Raw genomic sequence first — 19186 nt, 5'->3', positions numbered from 1 at the left:
TGGATAACGCATTTGACTTGCTTTCTCGAGGGCGGAGGTTCGATTCCTGGGGTAGAAAAGATGATTTTTTTTCATTTTTTTTTTCTTTTTGCCACCTCTTACATGATCCTTTATGATAATTAAAAGGTATGAAAGTTAAAATTTAGCAAGATAAAACAGATTATAATTGTTTTTTTCATATCACATGTATTTTGTGTGTAATCTCTATGGGACATGACTTTTTCTCAAAACTAGATTCGACATTCCTCTATTTCGTGAGCCATATCTCCATTTCTTCTTGTCAGTTTTGCCGGAGCTTTTAATATGTTATAGCTGAGATTCTGGGCTTTCGGTAATGTGCCCTCCACTTTTTGATCAGATGGCGGGATCATGCCCGTTTTTCACTTGCAATATTGGAATTGTAATTCTCAAAATTGCTTACGTGTAAAGTCTATGGGAAACATTAATAATCACATTGAGCAATGGTCAAAATTTATTCTTAGGATGTCTAGAATCAAGATTATCAATCATATCTAAATTATTCATTTTATACATTAGCCGAATCTGAATGAAAAATCATGACAGACCACCTAATTCGTCCGCATGACGAATTAAATTCTAGTTTCTATATTAATGGTTGTAGAAGGTTGATCAAGGTATCAAATTGCTCAGAATTTTATTAGCAATGCAATGATATTAAAAGAAACGGTTTTTCTGCGTTGTGTTAAGGTGTAACGCGCGGAAACGCGCGCGCATATGTGCGCGCGCGCAAATTTTTGAAATGCTTAAAATGACCTGAAACGTACCCAAAAAATTTTATAGGTCATTTGGACGATTTTTTTACCTTTGACGCGCGCGTACGCGCGCGTCATGACCTCTACATGACCTTTGATGACATTGACAGTTGACCCTTGACATGAAGTTAATGTCCTGTAAATATTATTAATTTTTGATAATTGATAATGAAGATATGATCAAATGAAGAATTTTACAAAATGGCGCGTAGATGACGTCATCATGACCATATGACCTTGAAAAGATTCGTATGCCGTCTCTATGATAGACTCTATAAATGACGAAAAAATCAGCAAAATTGATTCAGCCAATTCCGAGAAAAGTTGGCGACAAACATAGGGGCTAAGAATAAATAATAAATAATAAAGAAAATTCTGACGAAATCAATAGGTGATCTGTCATAGACAGACCACCTAAATAGTCAAATATGAGTGGAATGTTATCTTGCAATTTTTCTAGTAGTTTGTTTTTCAATTGTGTTAGAATTATATTCTTGCACTTAATCATGTTGTTTTAATTATATTATGTTACAGCAAGATCTGTTTTTTTCAGTGGTTAACGATTGATCAGATTGATGAGGATGAGGAGGATGATATGAAGGAGGAGGAGGGGGAAGGGATCAAGGGGGATAACTTCTGGGGTACAAATCCTTGGTGTTTGGATACCAAGGGGTGTAGTGTTTTTGGAAGGAGTAACCCCAGCAACCTTGTGGAAGCCAGGGGTTGTCAATGCGCCCATGTTGTGTTTTCGATGGATTACCCGTGGCTAGCGTTCTTCACTTTTCAAACAGACCAAGGTATGCTAGGAATTGACTACCTTGCTTCCACAGAACTAACAATTGGTATCAAACTCATCTAAGTTTGTGTTCGAAATCTCTAGGTTTTTACATGCATACCAATAATTTACAAATGTGAAAAATCTAACCCAACACCAACAACAGCTGTACAGACCGAACTTGAAATCACCAAACTTTTACCCACAATTAATCACAAGTCTTTAATTGCATGGCAAATTAGAACTGAAGATCCCGGGCTCAAGATTTTAGAGTTCTTCAAAGGTATTGTCAAAGATTGAGACCTACTTCTCCTTCACAAGCAAACATAAAAGTACAAGGATTGTTTATAATCCATACCGGAAAACAACCAACAAAGTTCAAGGCTTGGGGCAATGAATTAAGATTCGAATGATGATCATTTGGATTCAGACTCATTAGGGTAGGTTACGCTACCTGGTGCAGTATCCTGCCGGCGGGGATCGAACAAAAGGCATCCCAATTACTGCCAATCAAACGAAGTCTAATGAATCACTGTCTTGTCAAGACTGTCATTATCTCATTAGCAAATGAAGATGGGAAGAGATAGACAGGCTTGGCCAAACAGATCATGTAATTTGATTAACGGCTCAGAGGACCATGATAGGCTACGTTTAGAGCAAGAACGGCGGGCGATCGTATCCTTGTGGCAAGCTTCAGCGTCCTTCTGGCTCTGAAATGGACAACATGAGCTGTCCGGCCCACAGACTGGGCCAACCCTGGTGATGCATCATATGACATTTCCTGTCAAAAGGTGCGATGTTTACACAGTATTATATAACAAACTAGTCCTATATTGATGGGTTGGGAATGTCCACCTGGATCTAGTGATGTCATCGCCTTTCAAGAAATGTATCTGTTTCAGCAGTCACTGACCATGCATTGTATGTCCTGGAAAAATTGCCAAGCAAAGCTATGGGTAAAGTATAGCGTATCCGATATCATTGGAAGTTCTGGGCCCCCTTGCAGAAAGTTGCAATCAAACACAAATAATTAAAAATCATATGCAGCTTGATTTTTAACCCGTCAAATACGGAATCGCAATTTATTTTCAGAACTAGTAAATGCAATTTTTTTCTGCTACAAGCCCCTAGAGTGCTGATTCTCCACATTTTTTTCAGCAGTTTCAAGTCATGTATGACTATAACATTTTATAATAAACCGACATCATATCTGAAATATGAAAGAACAGATTATGTCAGCATTTTCCATATATATAGGAGATGGATGCCACATTCCTTATAAGGAAGAAGGAACACAGTGATTGATCAATTAATAATGAATGAACAAAATGCTCATACAATTTCAAGAACCCTTTGAAATTATTTCATGCATTGCAGAAGATGGTGTCACAAATTGTTACTGATTGAATCAATCAAACTCCCTTGTGAGACAGGGCCCCTGGTCCAACATTTCTACCAGCACATTCACAAATCAAACCAGAAACAAATTGAATTCCAAAGAAGCATCACTCATACACCATCCTGAATGACACGTGTCACGGCAGTTACACAGATGACAACTGCCTCACAAATTGCTTCCTTTTCTTCTTGTTCCCCGTTCCCCAAGAACGATGACCTCCCGAATGGTGCTGACAGCGGGGATTTTGCCAAAATTAATGAATTCCATTCATTTGTACTATTGTCTTTTCCTCCGATGTAGTTATAAATGAGATATGAGTAATGTGAATTTCATGTAATGGGATTATGAGTTGGGTGAGAGAACGACATGTGAAATATATCTACAAGTCTGATTACACATGATTTATGCGAATCCATATTGTAAATTTTCAAAAGTGCTGTTAACATATATAAATGAACTATAGTGAAAGAGGAAGGCAGATGATACATGGATATTTATGAAAGCACATCAAAGAAAGGGATGTTAGGGTGGACAGTAAGATGATATCTAATCACCTTTTTTCATGAATAAACATTTAGTATTAATGTTAAAAAGGGAAAACAAACAATAAGTAGGGAAAAGTGTAAAGTTTTCTCAAGCATATTACGAGATAAACCCTGATGGGCTGTAAATAGTAACCACTGAAACATTGAATTAAATATGAAGCCTAAATATTGATTTCATTGAATCTCCAAGAAGGATCTAAATGAAAATCTTTACAGATTTAATATAAATCCAGTGTTCAAATGGTCAATATTTTATCTTCAGTCTATTTATTTCAGAGTCATCCGTTCGCATTACAATTCTGTTACTGTGCCTTTCAGAGTGAATGTGATATCTGTATATTGATGATACATTGGAGGTATATTCCTCAACATGGGGTCTATTTCCCTTTACTCATTTTCAAGACAGCTGGCATAACCATACCCGACCAGAGAGATCCAAATGAAGCAATTTCTTTTCTAATTGGTAACAGAGCTCTTCAATATATGGGACACGTAAACAACAGAAGAAAGAAAACAAATGGGTGCAGATACAGCTCTCTTACACTTCTTAGTGTGTATGGTACTAAGGTGGAAGAAAAACAATACTGATAAAATAGGCATTATGAAAGAATGTGACTTTGAAGAGTCAGAACCGAAAAGGAAATAATTAATATAATAATGTCAGTGAAGTATCAGTTGAGCACGTTATCTCGTGCAAATTAAAGCTAAGGACTTGATTATTGTGACTGACCACTTATCATACTTGTACTATGATGCTTTGTACACAAGTTTATGTATGTTGAGGCGGTGCTGCACCATCCCGAGTTTGCTCAATTTCGAGATTTTAGCCCGATTGGCCCTCTTCGCGATTAATCTCGAGATTTAAGAAACCCCGTCTCCACCATCGCAAGAAGAGCGATTCCTGCTCGAGCGAGGCATCGATGCATTATGGTCCGACACCGAGAATAAATAATCCTGAGTGCATCTGCACCTGCGAATTAGCGTGATAATTTGTGAAATAGCATACTATTTTGCAATATCTCAAGATTAATCCAACTAACTAGCGCGATAATTGCGTCTCCATTACAGATAATCTTGGGATTGTTCAGATCGGGATAATTTGCCGGATCAGAAATAGCGCACTAATTTGAAAACTCGGGATGGTGCAGACAGTCCTTTAGTTTAGAGTACCTTAATAAAAGATTGAGATATAATGTTTATGATTTTATCATTACCATAAACATACATGAATATTTTCGAATGGAAAAAATAAAGGTATGAAGGTTTAAGACAGTGATCACCTGAAAAAATGTATACAAAAAGATTAGACACTTTCAGCTGATACAGTGATACTCCGAACAAAATTAAGTCTGCAAAAACATAATTCTTCTTTTAAAGATCTAAAATTACAAACCACTTACAAGTTCTGGACTCAGAAGGGAGTAAGGTCCTGTACTAAGAATTAAATCTGAGCTGATTCAATATTTGAAACATTGCAAAGTGTTCAATATCTCTAGACATGATAAATGACTATTGATGGGTTTATGAGTCATTAATCACAGAGTGACATATATCTATCTTTCCAAATCTGTTATGATTCGTCAATACACCTGTTATCTTTGCTGATTACTATTCAAACAGGTAAATGAGTTCCCTTCATTTGCCCTTCAAAAGTTGGAACAGATTGTTACTGTCAAGGGCTGTTAAAGAACAAGGCTCGTTTCCACAAATAATAGATTATGGGCGATGGGCATGCACAACATTGTTTATGTGCTCCTACACTGCTCTTTCAAAGTTATTGCATTTTGAAATGTAAGAATTAATAACTTTGCAGTTAAGTGCTGAAATATTTTACGGGGGTTCTGGGGGACTGACTGTACATTAATGTGTTCTATTCGTGTCAATTACATGTATGTTAGCTGTAAAAAAAAAATGGCAGAGAAGAGGACATGTGCTTCATGTTCTTTGTTCTGTAACAAATAAAATCAGTTGCATTATTAAACCTACTTGTATATGGCAAACCATGAAGGCCGACATAAACATTTCAATCAATTATAAATATTGATCACATCTCCGTGTAACAGGACTTTGAACAGATAACAATGTTATACCCTATTCTAAAAATGCAAATCAAGAGAAATACATCTGACTGTCTTGAAAAAAATAAAATCTCATTTTCATTTCATTGAAATCGCAATCAATTATGTTAATATTGAAACCCGTAGATAAATTACAAGGTTATGATTTTAGTCCAACGAGTCATTATAAATCAATTGAATTCTGTCGTTGAGCACAATAGTACCTGTTTGTTTAAGAATGAGTCTTTGATATGGATGATTTCAAGCCAATTAAGCAAATGATATATACTATAATACCCAATATCTCATCACAATGCAAGATTGAAATTAAACAAAAGTAGTTATTCATAAAAATGTTTATATACTCTACGAATTTCAAAGAGTAGACATGTCTTTAACATCTGACAATATAATAAAACAAATATTGACATAACGACAATGGAAAAACTTCTCAGCTTTCGCTACGTTCTAATCTTGGGAGTTTTTCTCTTTTTTTCAATGTCATATGAAATATCACGTTCAATATCCTGTCATCTGAACCACATAAAAAGGAAACATAAATCCCTGAAGCAGACAATTTAAGCTACAAAAATCAAAGACACCATCACAAAAAATTAATCAAAGTTTGGGGAAATTCTCCTTGGTTTTTTCTTCTTCACAGACAAAGTGTTACGAATATGGAAAGAAACCACAGGATATTATATTGACTGGTAGAAACCCCGATCACACAAGCAATCAGAGATAATAGGCAATACTTGTAAGGAAAGAGTGATATATGTGAGTGCACTTTTGGACTTAGAGTGCAAGGTATCCGTCCAAGATGAATATCTTCCTGCACTATTTTGTCTTATTCACGGGCCATGCCTCCATTCTAACACAAGAACTGTAACGTTTCTTTGACTTCGCTTTATGCACAAACGACACAACCATATTCATCTTAATATAACTATCTGAAAATTGAATCCATTCATTGTGCAGATGTACCGAATATTGAACCTATTCTTTAAGCTGCACTGGATTTTGTCTTTTTTCATCGTGTCAAGGTCATACAATATAATGTGTTTAAATGAACAAAGATAAAAAGAAAAGGAGAAAAAAATACAGTTCATTTATATCTTTTCTTATTCTTAAGGCACCCTTTTTACGCATCTTTAAACTGGTCTTGAATTATTCAGGGACTGTTTACAAACAAAGATGCGATTAATTGTAAAATCAATTGTAACTTAAGGCTATGGCAAACCATGTACAAATAATTTACAATCAATCATAGATATCAATTGTATGCATTTCAGGGCCCATGTATGTTAATGACAAAGATAAAAGCTTACTACCTGGTATCATAATGGAAATAATCTAAATAAGTATTAAATAAGTATTTAGAATGAATATAGCACATACAACCATACTTTTCAAAATGTTTGTGGAACAAGGAAATTCAAAAATATACCCACACAACCAAAAAAGAACCAGAAAGAGAGGAGAAGTATATGTTCATAAACTTCACATTCCAAATTTGGACATTTACTGAAGTATGTACAGCTGAAAGTAGCAAAGAGAGGCAATGCTATCATCTTTGAATCGATTAAAATTAAATGGCAGAAACAACTTTGAATCTACAGCATTAAACTGCATCAAATCCAACAATGAACATTTGCAGAATTCAGCAGAACCATCATAACATTGCAACTCCAGGGCCCTTTACACAGAACTTAACATATGATTATATGACCAATGACGATAATTAATTGCAATGGTTATTGTGTATGATCAATCGTAAGATCAGCCTCACGATCAATCGCTAAGCTTTATGCTACACAGCCCAGATGGGAAACCCAGTACATATTTTAAAGCCAATATTCTCCTCCTTTGCTGACATACCAAGATCACTTCTGACATTGACACTTAATCTAATCTAGCCAAAATATTTCCACTTTTTGCCAGGACCAGGGAAGTTATTGGGAGGGATATTTCTCATTTTCAAGTTCATCTACCAGGTCAACGAACTCCAGCAAAGAGGGGATTTGAAATCAATCGGCGTAGAGGCAATTTGTAAACATTAATTTCAACACTTTGTATTGGGGGAAACTGGACCTGAAATGGGATACAATTATGTAGGTAAACGGGACAAGAGAGCGTGCAGCCCGCAGGATAGGGAAGGAATATTAGCCAAGCCCACACACATCTGAAATTCTCTTATTTTTTTCAGCTTGAATTGTATATATATTATCTTTTTTCAAATACTCTCAATAATTTTCACTTTTATCACTATGTAGGCTAAATGTACCTCTTATGATGAAAATTTTGTCAATTTGCATTTTTGGGGGTTAAATTACTTAAGGGATGTTTAAAAGAGATAAAAGCAGTAAACACCACATTTCATACAATGAACTGATCATTGTATCTTACCTTTTCCATAATTTCACAAAAGTTTGCAAATGTCTGCTTCTGTATCATAAAACCTGAAAATGAAATTTATTTGAATTGAAATTCATCATGCATTGCTCACAGAGAATATTGGATATAATTTGTTTAGTCCTTTGTCATCTTGACCCAGGGAGTGAGTGTCCTATGCCCCAAGCCCTTCTTCCCCCCTTTTTTTCTTGTCAATTTTTGTTTTGCCAAAATTGCCCCCCCGGTAAATTCTAGATCCATCTCTTTCTACAACATACAGTGTAAATGAAATATGGAATGTCAAGTGTCATTATTCATGACGATGTACAAAATATTAGATATGCAACTATTTTTATTCCAAAACTAATAAATAAAATTGTCACACTATAATACCTTAAAAGGAAAGCTGTGATTTGGTAAGTGAAAAAAATATATATGAGGATCTGTCACCTCATTAACGATCCATCTGACCTCGTTTCATGATGTCACCAAGGACTGATCGGACAACACGGATGAACAACTGACGAAGAGAAAGACAGAGGACTCCGACCCCGGAGATAATGCAAGCTTAATTGACTTCTAGCTATGATTCCGAACAAACGGTGGGGAAAGGCAATTGAATGAAAACTGGGCAATGAATAATAAACCTTTGGCAAAACGGAAAATACAAAGAGCAGATACCACCTGCTTTGGTGCTGACAAATCAAACACTTTTCTCTCCGGTAGATTCCCCCATTCTTTCTTCTCTTCTCTCTATGGCGATGGCGTTACTCACGAAATCGTCTGGGTTGTAATATGAGTAAGAATCTCTTCGAAGGAAAATAGGAGTTTACTTCTCCCTTGATGTTTTCTTCTTCCACTTTCTCTTTTTTGCTTGTGTCCACTTCCTCCAGCCGTGACCACAAATAGGAGTTTTTCTTGTCCAGGGGGCAACGTCAAAAGAAAATAGAATCTATCATTTCTGTTTTTTGTCCATTTTCTTCAACTCTACTGTAGGTGACAATTGAATCAGAAGAGAGGAAGGTTGTGCCAGGTAATAAATATAGCATTTCCGTCTGCTGTATTTTCCCCTTTCTTTTTTGCTTTCTTTTAGTTCAACTATGGGGAATGGGAGACAGAAGAAAAAGTACAGTGTTAGCTTTCAAGCAGGAATATAAACTATCCAAAATAAAACTGAAATTTCTTTTCATAATTGTAAGGTAAAAGACTGAAAAAGAACAGTCCTCATTCTAAAATGCGAGGTCATTCCTGAAGAAAAAAAACTTCCACGGGACAGCTGTTATTCTGTAATAGCATCTTCAAATCTTAATAAAAATCTGGCTATTCAGACAAGTTTTCCATTAAAATTTAAATGCAAACTCCATGAAAATATTACCCTATTTCCATGGCAACTCTTACCCCTTGTTCCTTATCATCATGATAGATACTGACCATTACAAATGTTTATGGGAATATTACCACCACCATCATCATCATCACCATCAAATTACCCTTATCCTAATCATTAAAGATGGGTAAATCTATGATCAGACTCAGGTCAAAGGCACTTCAATCAAAGTTCAATATGAAGTCTGACTATTTTAATTCTACAATGTTTTTAGGCCAGCTCTTTGAGTGATTGGACCTCCAAACTGGTACCACATTTCCCTAGGCCTTTCCAATCTTAAAGATTTCGTAGACCACTTGGAAGTTCAGACACTTGCCATTTCCGCACCTCCAAGGCACACTCACTTGAGCATATCAAAAATTTGTCTACTCTTCCCCTTCTTTGAATATGCTCTTGGCACTGGGCTTCATCATCGGATTATGATAGCGACGACCAAAAATATCTGCCTCATGAATTCTACAACTTTTGAAAGGCTGTTCATAAATAAATGAGTTAGGAAAATCTATTCAAATTGTTATAGTATGCTGCCTTTGGAAACAGAAATAGTACAGATTTGTAAATGTCATTTTTTTCTTTTACAGAGTTAAAGTTTGAGAGCTTTAAATACTCCATGTTGGTATTGTTTTTTTTCAGTAACAAAAGGCTATTAAAGCTGTGTTATTATTTGTTTATGTTTAGTAGTTAAAGGTGTTGTACAACCCAAAGGCATAATCATTATATGTAGCTCATAATAAGAAAATAAATAGTTAAAATCTGACATTTCATTCTAACAAACTTTTGTCTAAGTCATATTGCTGGACCATAATATGAATATTGAAGCTATACTGTTTTCTTATTCACTGATCTATTTGGAGGCAATGTAAATAAATAGTGGCAAGGAAGCACCTAGTCTGCAGGCTAAGACCCTGATCGATCAACAAGTGGGTCTCCATGCAAATAATAGCACAAATAACACTTGCAGTTTCAATGCAGCGAAAGGGCCTTCGGTACACAAGGCATTATAGGCTGCACATTCAGACCCTTGGCTCGAGCGAAGGGTTTGCATAGCAGACTAGGAAGCACCCATGCCAGGTTCCAATTCAGCCAGTGGTTTGGAAGAAATAATGCCTTTGGCTTAGGAAGCTATTTGTTAAGAGGAATGGACCAAGTGCTGGGATTTATGTTGTTTCAACTGGTGTTAATTACTCCCTTATTTACAAGTATGCCCTGTTCAGACTCAAAGAAATTTGTTCATAACTGCATGAAGACTTTTATTTGAATCAGAATATAGACCTAATGCTGAATTGCTGATAGTCTTCACCATTTATCATCATCATCATCATCATCAGCATCATCATCAGCATCATCATAAAAGTTTTTGTTGTCAATGTAATTATCAACGTTGCTATCGTCGTCATCATCTACATCATCATCATTGTAGTCGTCATAGTCATAATAATCATCATCATTCTCATCATCTTCGTTGTCATCAACATTCATTGTCACCATCAGCACTCCCATCATCTTACATTGTTTGGTACGATTCTTCTTTTATTAAAAATCTTTCAGAAGACATTCAAGAAACTCAATAACTAGTCAACCTAGAATACAATGCTGTGAGTCTGAATGAAGGGGATTAAGGGAATATCTACGCCCCTCCGACCACCCTAGGAATCTCAGAAACAGATTGAAGTGTCCATTTCTGTTACCCCTAAATGGCAAGGCTGACATACAACAGCTCCTGTTGAAGGGATATTTACATTCAATATTTTTCACATTTACTTTCTAAATGCCAATCAAACTTTCAACAACAAAAAATTGGAAATAACAACCAAACTAATTATCCACATATATCAGGTAGCAATCTATACACAGATGCAGAGTACAGTGCTGAACAAACTGTTTAAAGTTAACAATTTATCATTTTATTAAATGTGACGCCCCATGCCACATTGTTAGAGATAGAGGCCTAGATTAATCATGCTCATTTGCATGTTTCTGTGTCATAACTCCGTTTCATCTAACAGGCCACCCTTTCACACGGAAAAAAAAATTGTGATTTGAATGATTCCAGTGAAAAATAAGGCTAATGAATATTTAGCACGTGTGAAACCAAACTAGAACATGATTAGAACCATGAACGCTAATCACAGTCACGATTACAATCGCAATGACTATTACAATGATTCAAGATTCACGTGTGAAAAGGCCCATGGTATAAGAGTTGTTTTGAGAGGGGAGTGGGGTTTTGCTAGGGATTGCAATAGGAAGTGGGAGGAGATACAACATATGAAAAGAAAGGGAAAAGATAAGAAGTACTTTGTGTAGTATATTGTTGAAATAATACCCCTTTCATAAACCCAATTATGCGGCTAATAGCAGCATAATCTGGTCGTAAAATTGGAGGAGGACAAGAGTAATCCGCATTATTTTGATGCTGCTATTATCCGTATAATAGCAGCATCGGGACAAGATTTTGAGTTTATGAACGCATTTCCAAATAATGCAGATAATTGCCATGGTGCGGTCACAAGGTCGCCCTTTTCCAACACAACCGCATCGGAGGGGGCGTGTCCAGTTGTCATGACGATTATCCGCCTTTTTCAGGACGAGCGCTCGTAAAAATAATGCGGCTTATTTTTGGAGTTAAGGGTATAAGAGGCACAAATTTCTGATAGGAACTGGCATGAACAGAACTCAAAACATAGATAAAAGGCAATGACACCATTACCACTGATTGGATTGGTTTCAAATGCCTTCACTTCACCCTTTTTGAGGGCTGTAGAAAAAGAAAGAGGGGCATTCATTTTACTTTTGGCCTGTTAAGAAATTTTCTATAAACTTGAACATTTTAGAGTGATAACTCCCTCTTTTGCTTGTCACTTTTTTGCAATGATTATAACCATTTTAGGGTTTGACAACTTTTTTAAAACCTACTGTTGTTCACTTTTGGTCTAAACTTAAATTTTCTGAGCCAACAAGAACTATAATGACAGTTGACCCCCCCCCCATTTCCAAATTTTCCTGGCTTGAATTTATCACCAGCAAAGTCGTCTACACATATATTCTCTCTCTCACTGTCACCACTATACACACACACCCTCACACACATACTTACACATTACACCTTCTCTATTCCAGTCTCAAACTCCTGACGGCTGACCCTGATCCACCCCCCCCCCTCCCTCTCTCTCCATACAACACCAGTGACACATTCAATTAAGAGAAAAGTTGTCCCTAGTTACCGCTAATTGCAAGCCTTGTTGGTAGAGCAGAAAGGGAGCAGGAAAAGCCAACTCATTTGGGGAAGTCATTTACACCTCCGTAAATAATATTTCAACACGTTTTTTTTTTACCCCCTACGCACTAATTAACCAGTCTGTGAAGGAAAGATGTACAGAATAAACACAGATCTCTTTCATTCTTGCTCATGAGAGAAAAAAATAGTTTCCCAATGGTTTAAAAGGTACATGAAATCCAGTGTACTGAACTGAAATATATAAGTACTGAGATATCAATTGTCAGTTTGTCCCTCAGAAACTCTTCAAAGCTGTTCAAAATTACTTGCTAAGCTTTATAAGTTACAATTGCTATATTTTTATAAAATATTCTTTTATCTTTATTTTTGGTCTGCATGGATCCTACTCTAAAGGAAATCACATAACAGAAAATAATGAAAATTAATGGAAGTCTTTGGAGAAACGATAAAGAGATTGTCCTCCAGCAGATAAAGGAGACAATCAATATAAGGGTGATAGTGATGAAGATGATGATAATGAAGATTATAATGTGATGATGATGATGTGTGTATAATGTGAATGATGATGATGATGAGCTGGTGATGATGATGATAGTGATAATGAAGACGATAATGTTGACAACGTTGCTGATGATGAAGATGATGCCGATTATGATCAGGATGATGGTGGTGGTAATGATTATGGTGATGATTGTGATGATGGTATTCATAATAGTGATGATTATGATGGTGGTGGTAGTGGTGGTGGTGATGATGATGATGATGATGTTGATGATGATGATGATAATGGTGCTAAAGATGGTGGTGATGTTCAAGATTGATAACGAGAGTGACAACAAATGATGACAAAGATAAATAATAATCATCAATCTCCTCAATAATGCATTTCTGGCAACCCATGCGATAGCTTCTTTCTTTAACAGGCCAGCTATATTTCAGGACACTAATCTATAAAGATAAATATGCTGTCACATCATATCAAATCACTGAGGAAAGATCCAGGCATTCGTCTGAACAATGTTCAATGCACTATGCATGACAGTCATGTAGAAAACGGTGGAGCACAAGAGAACAAGAGAAAAGGTTTACAAAGGATGGCATGAGAATGATTCCATCATGCCCCATTCACAATAACAAACTAAACTCTAGGTTATACTGAGCCAGGAATAGGTGTAGATGAAGAAATAGTTTTCCCAGTCTCAATTTCAAACCTTAAAATAGGTTTACTAGGTGAGCTAGAAATAAGGACTAATCTATGTAGTGAATGAATACTATTAATGCAACCAGAATAATTCAAAATTATCACAGGCATTCGGATGCAATAATTTGAATTTACTTCGGTTCACCATGCCCTTTCACTCCAATAATATTTTTTCCTCAAAATCTTACATTTGTATTTCCTTTTTTTTGCATCATTTTCTGCTGGTCTAAATGGGTTCATATAAGACTGACAATATCAATATACCAAGTCTAGTTACCTGGCTGGATGAACCAAAAATCCAAGAAAGAAAAACAACGAAAAACTGCTATCAATTTGCCGCCAAATCCGATCATGTAAGAGATGTCATCAGAACCGATTTTGAACGACTCATCTCACGTAGCCCAGAGTCTGTGAACGCAAACCTCATTCTATCATAAAAAATAGAATGAGGTTTACATTCACAGACTAGGGGCTATGTGAGATGAGTTGTTAACAATAACTAGAACCCAAACATACATTTGTCACTCCATTAACACTGGACTATGCTTCATTTGTTAGTGTTCCTTATGATTGGTAAGAAGTTGGGTCTGAGTTTTAGACTATCAAATCATATTTTGAAGGAGTATCCTACATGACAGCCTGCTGCCATGTTAAGCAATTTCTTTACATCCTTCCATCAAAGTACAATAACTTTTTATGAGCTAGAGACAGGTAGGAAAGATAGGGCCTTGTCGGCATTTCCTTAATGACATTTTGAAAATTCTTCAGTGATGGTTTATAGAGAATACCGAGATGCATAACTGTCAAGTTAGAGCAATATGGTCTGCGCTGTTTTTATATGGTTGTTATTTATGTCCCAAGTTAATATCATACTAGTAGGTGTGATTCAATAACAATACAGTGACTTTAAATAAACCAAGAGATGGGTATCTTCTATGTAGCTTTTATGGTAATTTTGTGCTTCAGATAGGCATCGAATTTTACAAATAGAAGAGTAAGATGAATAGTCATAAACACATTAAATATCATGGAACTTCACATTTCCTAAACTTATAACCATAGGAATATACTTTAACTGGGGGCATTGTGGCTTGTGGGGGCATCATGGTCTAGTGATTACGAATCTCGTCTTTCAATCTGCGGGATGTGGGTTCAAGTCGCAGCCATGGCGTGTTTTCCTTCAGCAAGAAATTTATCCACATTGTGCTGTACTCAACCCAAGTGAGGTAAATGGGTACCCGGAAGGATTAATTCCTTGAAAGCACCAAGCACCTTTAGCTGCTAGAGCTAGAGCCGGGCTAATGTAGTGTGCCATTAAATAGTCAACTAGATAATCGGCGCCTCATAAATGCTTTTATATTATTACAAACCATCACTGATATGGGAATCATACAACCTGAACAAACATATTTTTTATTGTAATATTTTCTATCTATCCTTATCATTTTAAAAAATTCAATATTATCTTTATATGCTTTTATTGTGAATAAATATCTAGTGAACTTTGGATACATGAAAGGTTAATTGATTATCCTACACAGTGCATAATAACAGACCCTAATCTAAACAGTAATGAACTTTGAGCGATGTCAACTCCGATACATGTCTAGAAGACAGTGAGGTACATCCTGGCTCTTACAGTGCAGAACTTAGGTGTGTCAATCGTATTCAAGTGAATCACCAAAGCTCGATTTGCATAATTTATTAATGGAGTTGTCATTCATCATGTTTTAAAATGCCATCAATTGCAAGTTTACAACCCATTTCATATATTTTTTCTCCAAGCATCGTCCAATTTTATAAATTCTCTTTTATCATTATTATTATCATTATACATAATATACAATACAGGACACTGATTACGTTATATGTCATGTTTGATGACAATATCCATTTTCTAGGCTTATATCAAATATTTTGAACACTTCAGATTTGAAAGTCTTTTTAAATTTTTTTTTTGATGGGGGTTTGATGACATAAAACAAATTTTTCTAATAGAAGTGTGTATGAAGTAGTGTGTCTGGTAATATATTGAAAGCACATGGTAAAAATCATTCTCAATTCTCTGAAGAAAATGTAATTCATTGTAATTCATGTCACATGACATACGGTGGAGCTGCTCTCATGTGACGTCACAAAATTCAACCTTTTAAAAATCCATTACTCTCCTAGCCTTTGACAATTTTTTTCCTAAAGATTTATACATTTTTCCTATTATTTTTCCACCTTAAATTTAATCAAACAACTTGACATTGAGGGGCAATCCCCCTTTAAATCTGAATATTTCCATCAGCACTTGGCTTGATACATTAATGTATGCAGTAGCAGATCCAAGCGGGGGCACAATGGGTGCACGCCTCCTCCCTATTTCGAGAATTATCCATTCAACATAAGCATTCATTTAGCTAAATCAAAGGAAATTGTCATTTGAGCCCCCTATATTTCCAAATTTGCTATTACACACCCTCTGGATCCTCCACTAATGTATGTAAGATCTGACTATGGGGATCCAAGTTCATTAATAGACTGTAATTAAGACCTTGCAGGAGCGTAATAACACATGTCAATGTAAGAGCAAAACATCCAATCTTTGGAGGGAAAAACATGTCAACTGGTGTTTGCCAGACATAGCTCATGGCTAATGAGATACCATGGAATTTTTATCTTAAGATATTTTTATACATAATAATAAGGATTGTTTGATATGATTGACTGATTATTGATCGAACAACAAATCGATTGATTGATTGATCAACCAACAAATTGATTGATTGATGGATGAATTGATTAATTGGTTGACCAACAAATCGATTCATTGATTGATTGATCGATCAACCAACAAATTAATTGATTGATGGATGAATTGATTAATTGATTGACCAACAAATCGATTGATTGATTGATTGACCGACTTCGTAACTTGAAAAAAAAAGATAAAAGAAACAAAATAAACTAAGAAAATGACTGAAAGGGGAGAAAATAGAGATGTAATATGTAGATTTCTAAAGGGAATAAATTAGTGATACAATAGAGGTACACAGAGGGATGCAGAAGAATATTAAATAAATTCTAAAGATAATCTGATACAAATTATGAAGAGTCAGCATAAATTTAAAAAAAAAGGTAAAAAGGAGTGTCAAAGAGAGTGAAAAAAAAGGAGAAAGAGGGGAAAAGAGAAAGAGGGAAAGAAAGGGAAATAAATTTAGAGTTTGAAGATATTTAGCAGAAGAAATTATGAATAAGAGACATTTCGCGAGAGAGAGAGGAAAGACAGAAAGACAGAGAAGTGATTTTTATTATGTAAAGATATTTAGCATAAGAAAAAAATAGATAGAGACAAGAGACATTTAATAAACAAGCATGCACTGCTCAGATCAAAGATACTTCAATTACATCCAAATGTGTTGTCGGAGCAGAGACAATCATATCAAACCATTTTGTCATCCGATGCTGCATACCCAATCTCATCTTTCTGTTTGCAAGTAAAACAGAGCCACGAGCCATCACCCCTCTCTCCTTACCTGCTCCAGCGTGTCTTTACACGGCCCGCATTCTCCCCTGTCGTGTGCCGCATTGTAGGCGAAGCATCCCTCGATGGAGACGGACTCCGTCCACGTGAGAGTGCCGAGCAGATTGGCTTGCTCCCAGCTGCACACCCCCCAGCCAGGAGCACAGAGGTGGCTGGCATTGCCGATGTGTCCCTGCCACTTCCCCGAGCAAGCGGCTAAACGGTCTTTACCGACGAGGCCCTCTGCTGTACCGTCTGCACATCCTGTATTTAAGAAAGAAAAATTGGGGGTTAGTGTGAGGTGAGACAGTGTATGTATGTTATACTAAACTATGGAAAGCACTCGGTATGGATTTTTAAATTCATGATCATGTTCTTGAAAGGGTATTGTGAAAACAATGGAGATACTCAAAGAAATTCCATTAAGCTAATACAATAAAAGAAAAGGGTAGTCCCTGTATATTCAAATTTGCAATGGCCAATGATTTCATTATACTGACTACTTAGAGAAAAAGTTATTTAAAGATTTAAGTGAAAGCTAAAAAACACACAAAACAAAAATATATCACAAAGATTTCATTAATGCTAAGATGTAAAATCACTTTAAGTTGAAGGAGTGCTGCTGCCACCATAAATATTTTTTTTTATTTCATGAAATAACAAACACAGGATTAGTGTAATTCTGTAATTAAATCACCAAATCATCAGTGAATTAATGGCAAGGTCACAATTTTTTTTCAGTTCTATCTTTGAATGCCTAGAGCACTCATGGGACTTGCTGATAAGGAAGATGTCCGACTGGGGAAAAAGAATGGCCGCTCAGGCGAATGCATCGGACATCAGGGGCGATTCAAACCCTTGCCAAAACCAGCACAATGAAAATAAGCAATCTTTCTTTCTTACATCTACTGGCCAATCTACTCTACCCCACCCCCCCCCACGCACACACAACAAAAACCCTACTCAGCAGGCGTATCTAAAAAAAAATATTTTTTATTAACTTATGCATCTATTACTGCCTCACATGTTTGATTTTAACCCATACCTGTGCATCCTACAAGTAAGCCCTACCCCATTCCATTCCAAAGAATGAAAACTACTATCCAATTCTTTTATGAACTTTTATATAAAATTCCCCCGCCCCCTCCATCTAAAGGCTATTACACCGGGAGAAGATGAGCATGTTGGCTACCCTTTATCTTTCACTTCATAGTAATCTAATCGCCCACTACCCTTCACACCTTGAACAAATTCAGACTTCCTCTTCTTCCTGCCCCTAGTGTTTCCTTCATTGCTGGGTTCACATGAAATAGCCATGACCGTTTCTCAAGATCCTTAGTTCTACCTTCTTGGACAGTCAATATATGAACAATTTTCAGAGATTTGAAAAAAAAAATCCTGTTCCGTTGTTTTAGTGATCACCTGAATCCTGGGTTTAGATTATTAAATGTCCCAGCAATGAATTTACATCATTTGATATCTGAAAATAAATCATGATATAAAACTAAATCTAAATCCAAAATCCTGAGTTTAATTGGTAAATACCCACACTTGATCACAATCTATTTCAAATTCATAAAATTTAGAGCAAAGAACTTCGTATATATGTATTATGCCTCTGTGGGGGGTAAAAACGTGGTCTAATTTCCATCAACTTCTGACGAAATTAATTTTTGCTCTTGCTTTCTCTCCAGGTATCCATTCAATATTGTGTGCTCTTCTACATGATTAGGTGGGGGGGTGGTCCCTTATTTTAGAAAATTTGAATGCGAAATCACAGCCAGTGAATCATCATTCAAAAATTTTCGTAGTTTTAATGTGTCTGTATTTATTTCCATACAAAACACACACAAACAATTACCAATTAAAACATAATAGAGAGCCCATTTCAGGGGTATTAACATAACTTTAA

At 36.0% G+C, this 19186-nt stretch overlaps 1 protein-coding gene across 1 annotated transcript in view; it reads right to left on the bottom strand.

The window, feature by feature from the left end:
* LOC121424879 overlaps positions 1-19186 on the bottom strand; it is a 91830-nt gene that overhangs the window by 46220 nt on the left and 26424 nt on the right. The window contains exon 2 of the mRNA XM_041620727.1: positions 17288-17538. Coding sequence (XP_041476661.1) covers positions 17288-17538 — 251 coding nt within the window. The remainder of the gene's footprint in view (positions 1-17287; positions 17539-19186) is intronic.

Source organism: Lytechinus variegatus, chromosome 12 (assembly GCF_018143015.1).
Source record: "Lytechinus variegatus isolate NC3 chromosome 12, Lvar_3.0, whole genome shotgun sequence".
Taxonomy (NCBI): Eukaryota; Metazoa; Echinodermata; class Echinoidea; order Temnopleuroida; family Toxopneustidae; genus Lytechinus; species Lytechinus variegatus.
The sequence above is the reverse complement of the archived record's forward strand: the minus strand, read 5'-3'. Positions and strand labels throughout refer to the sequence as shown.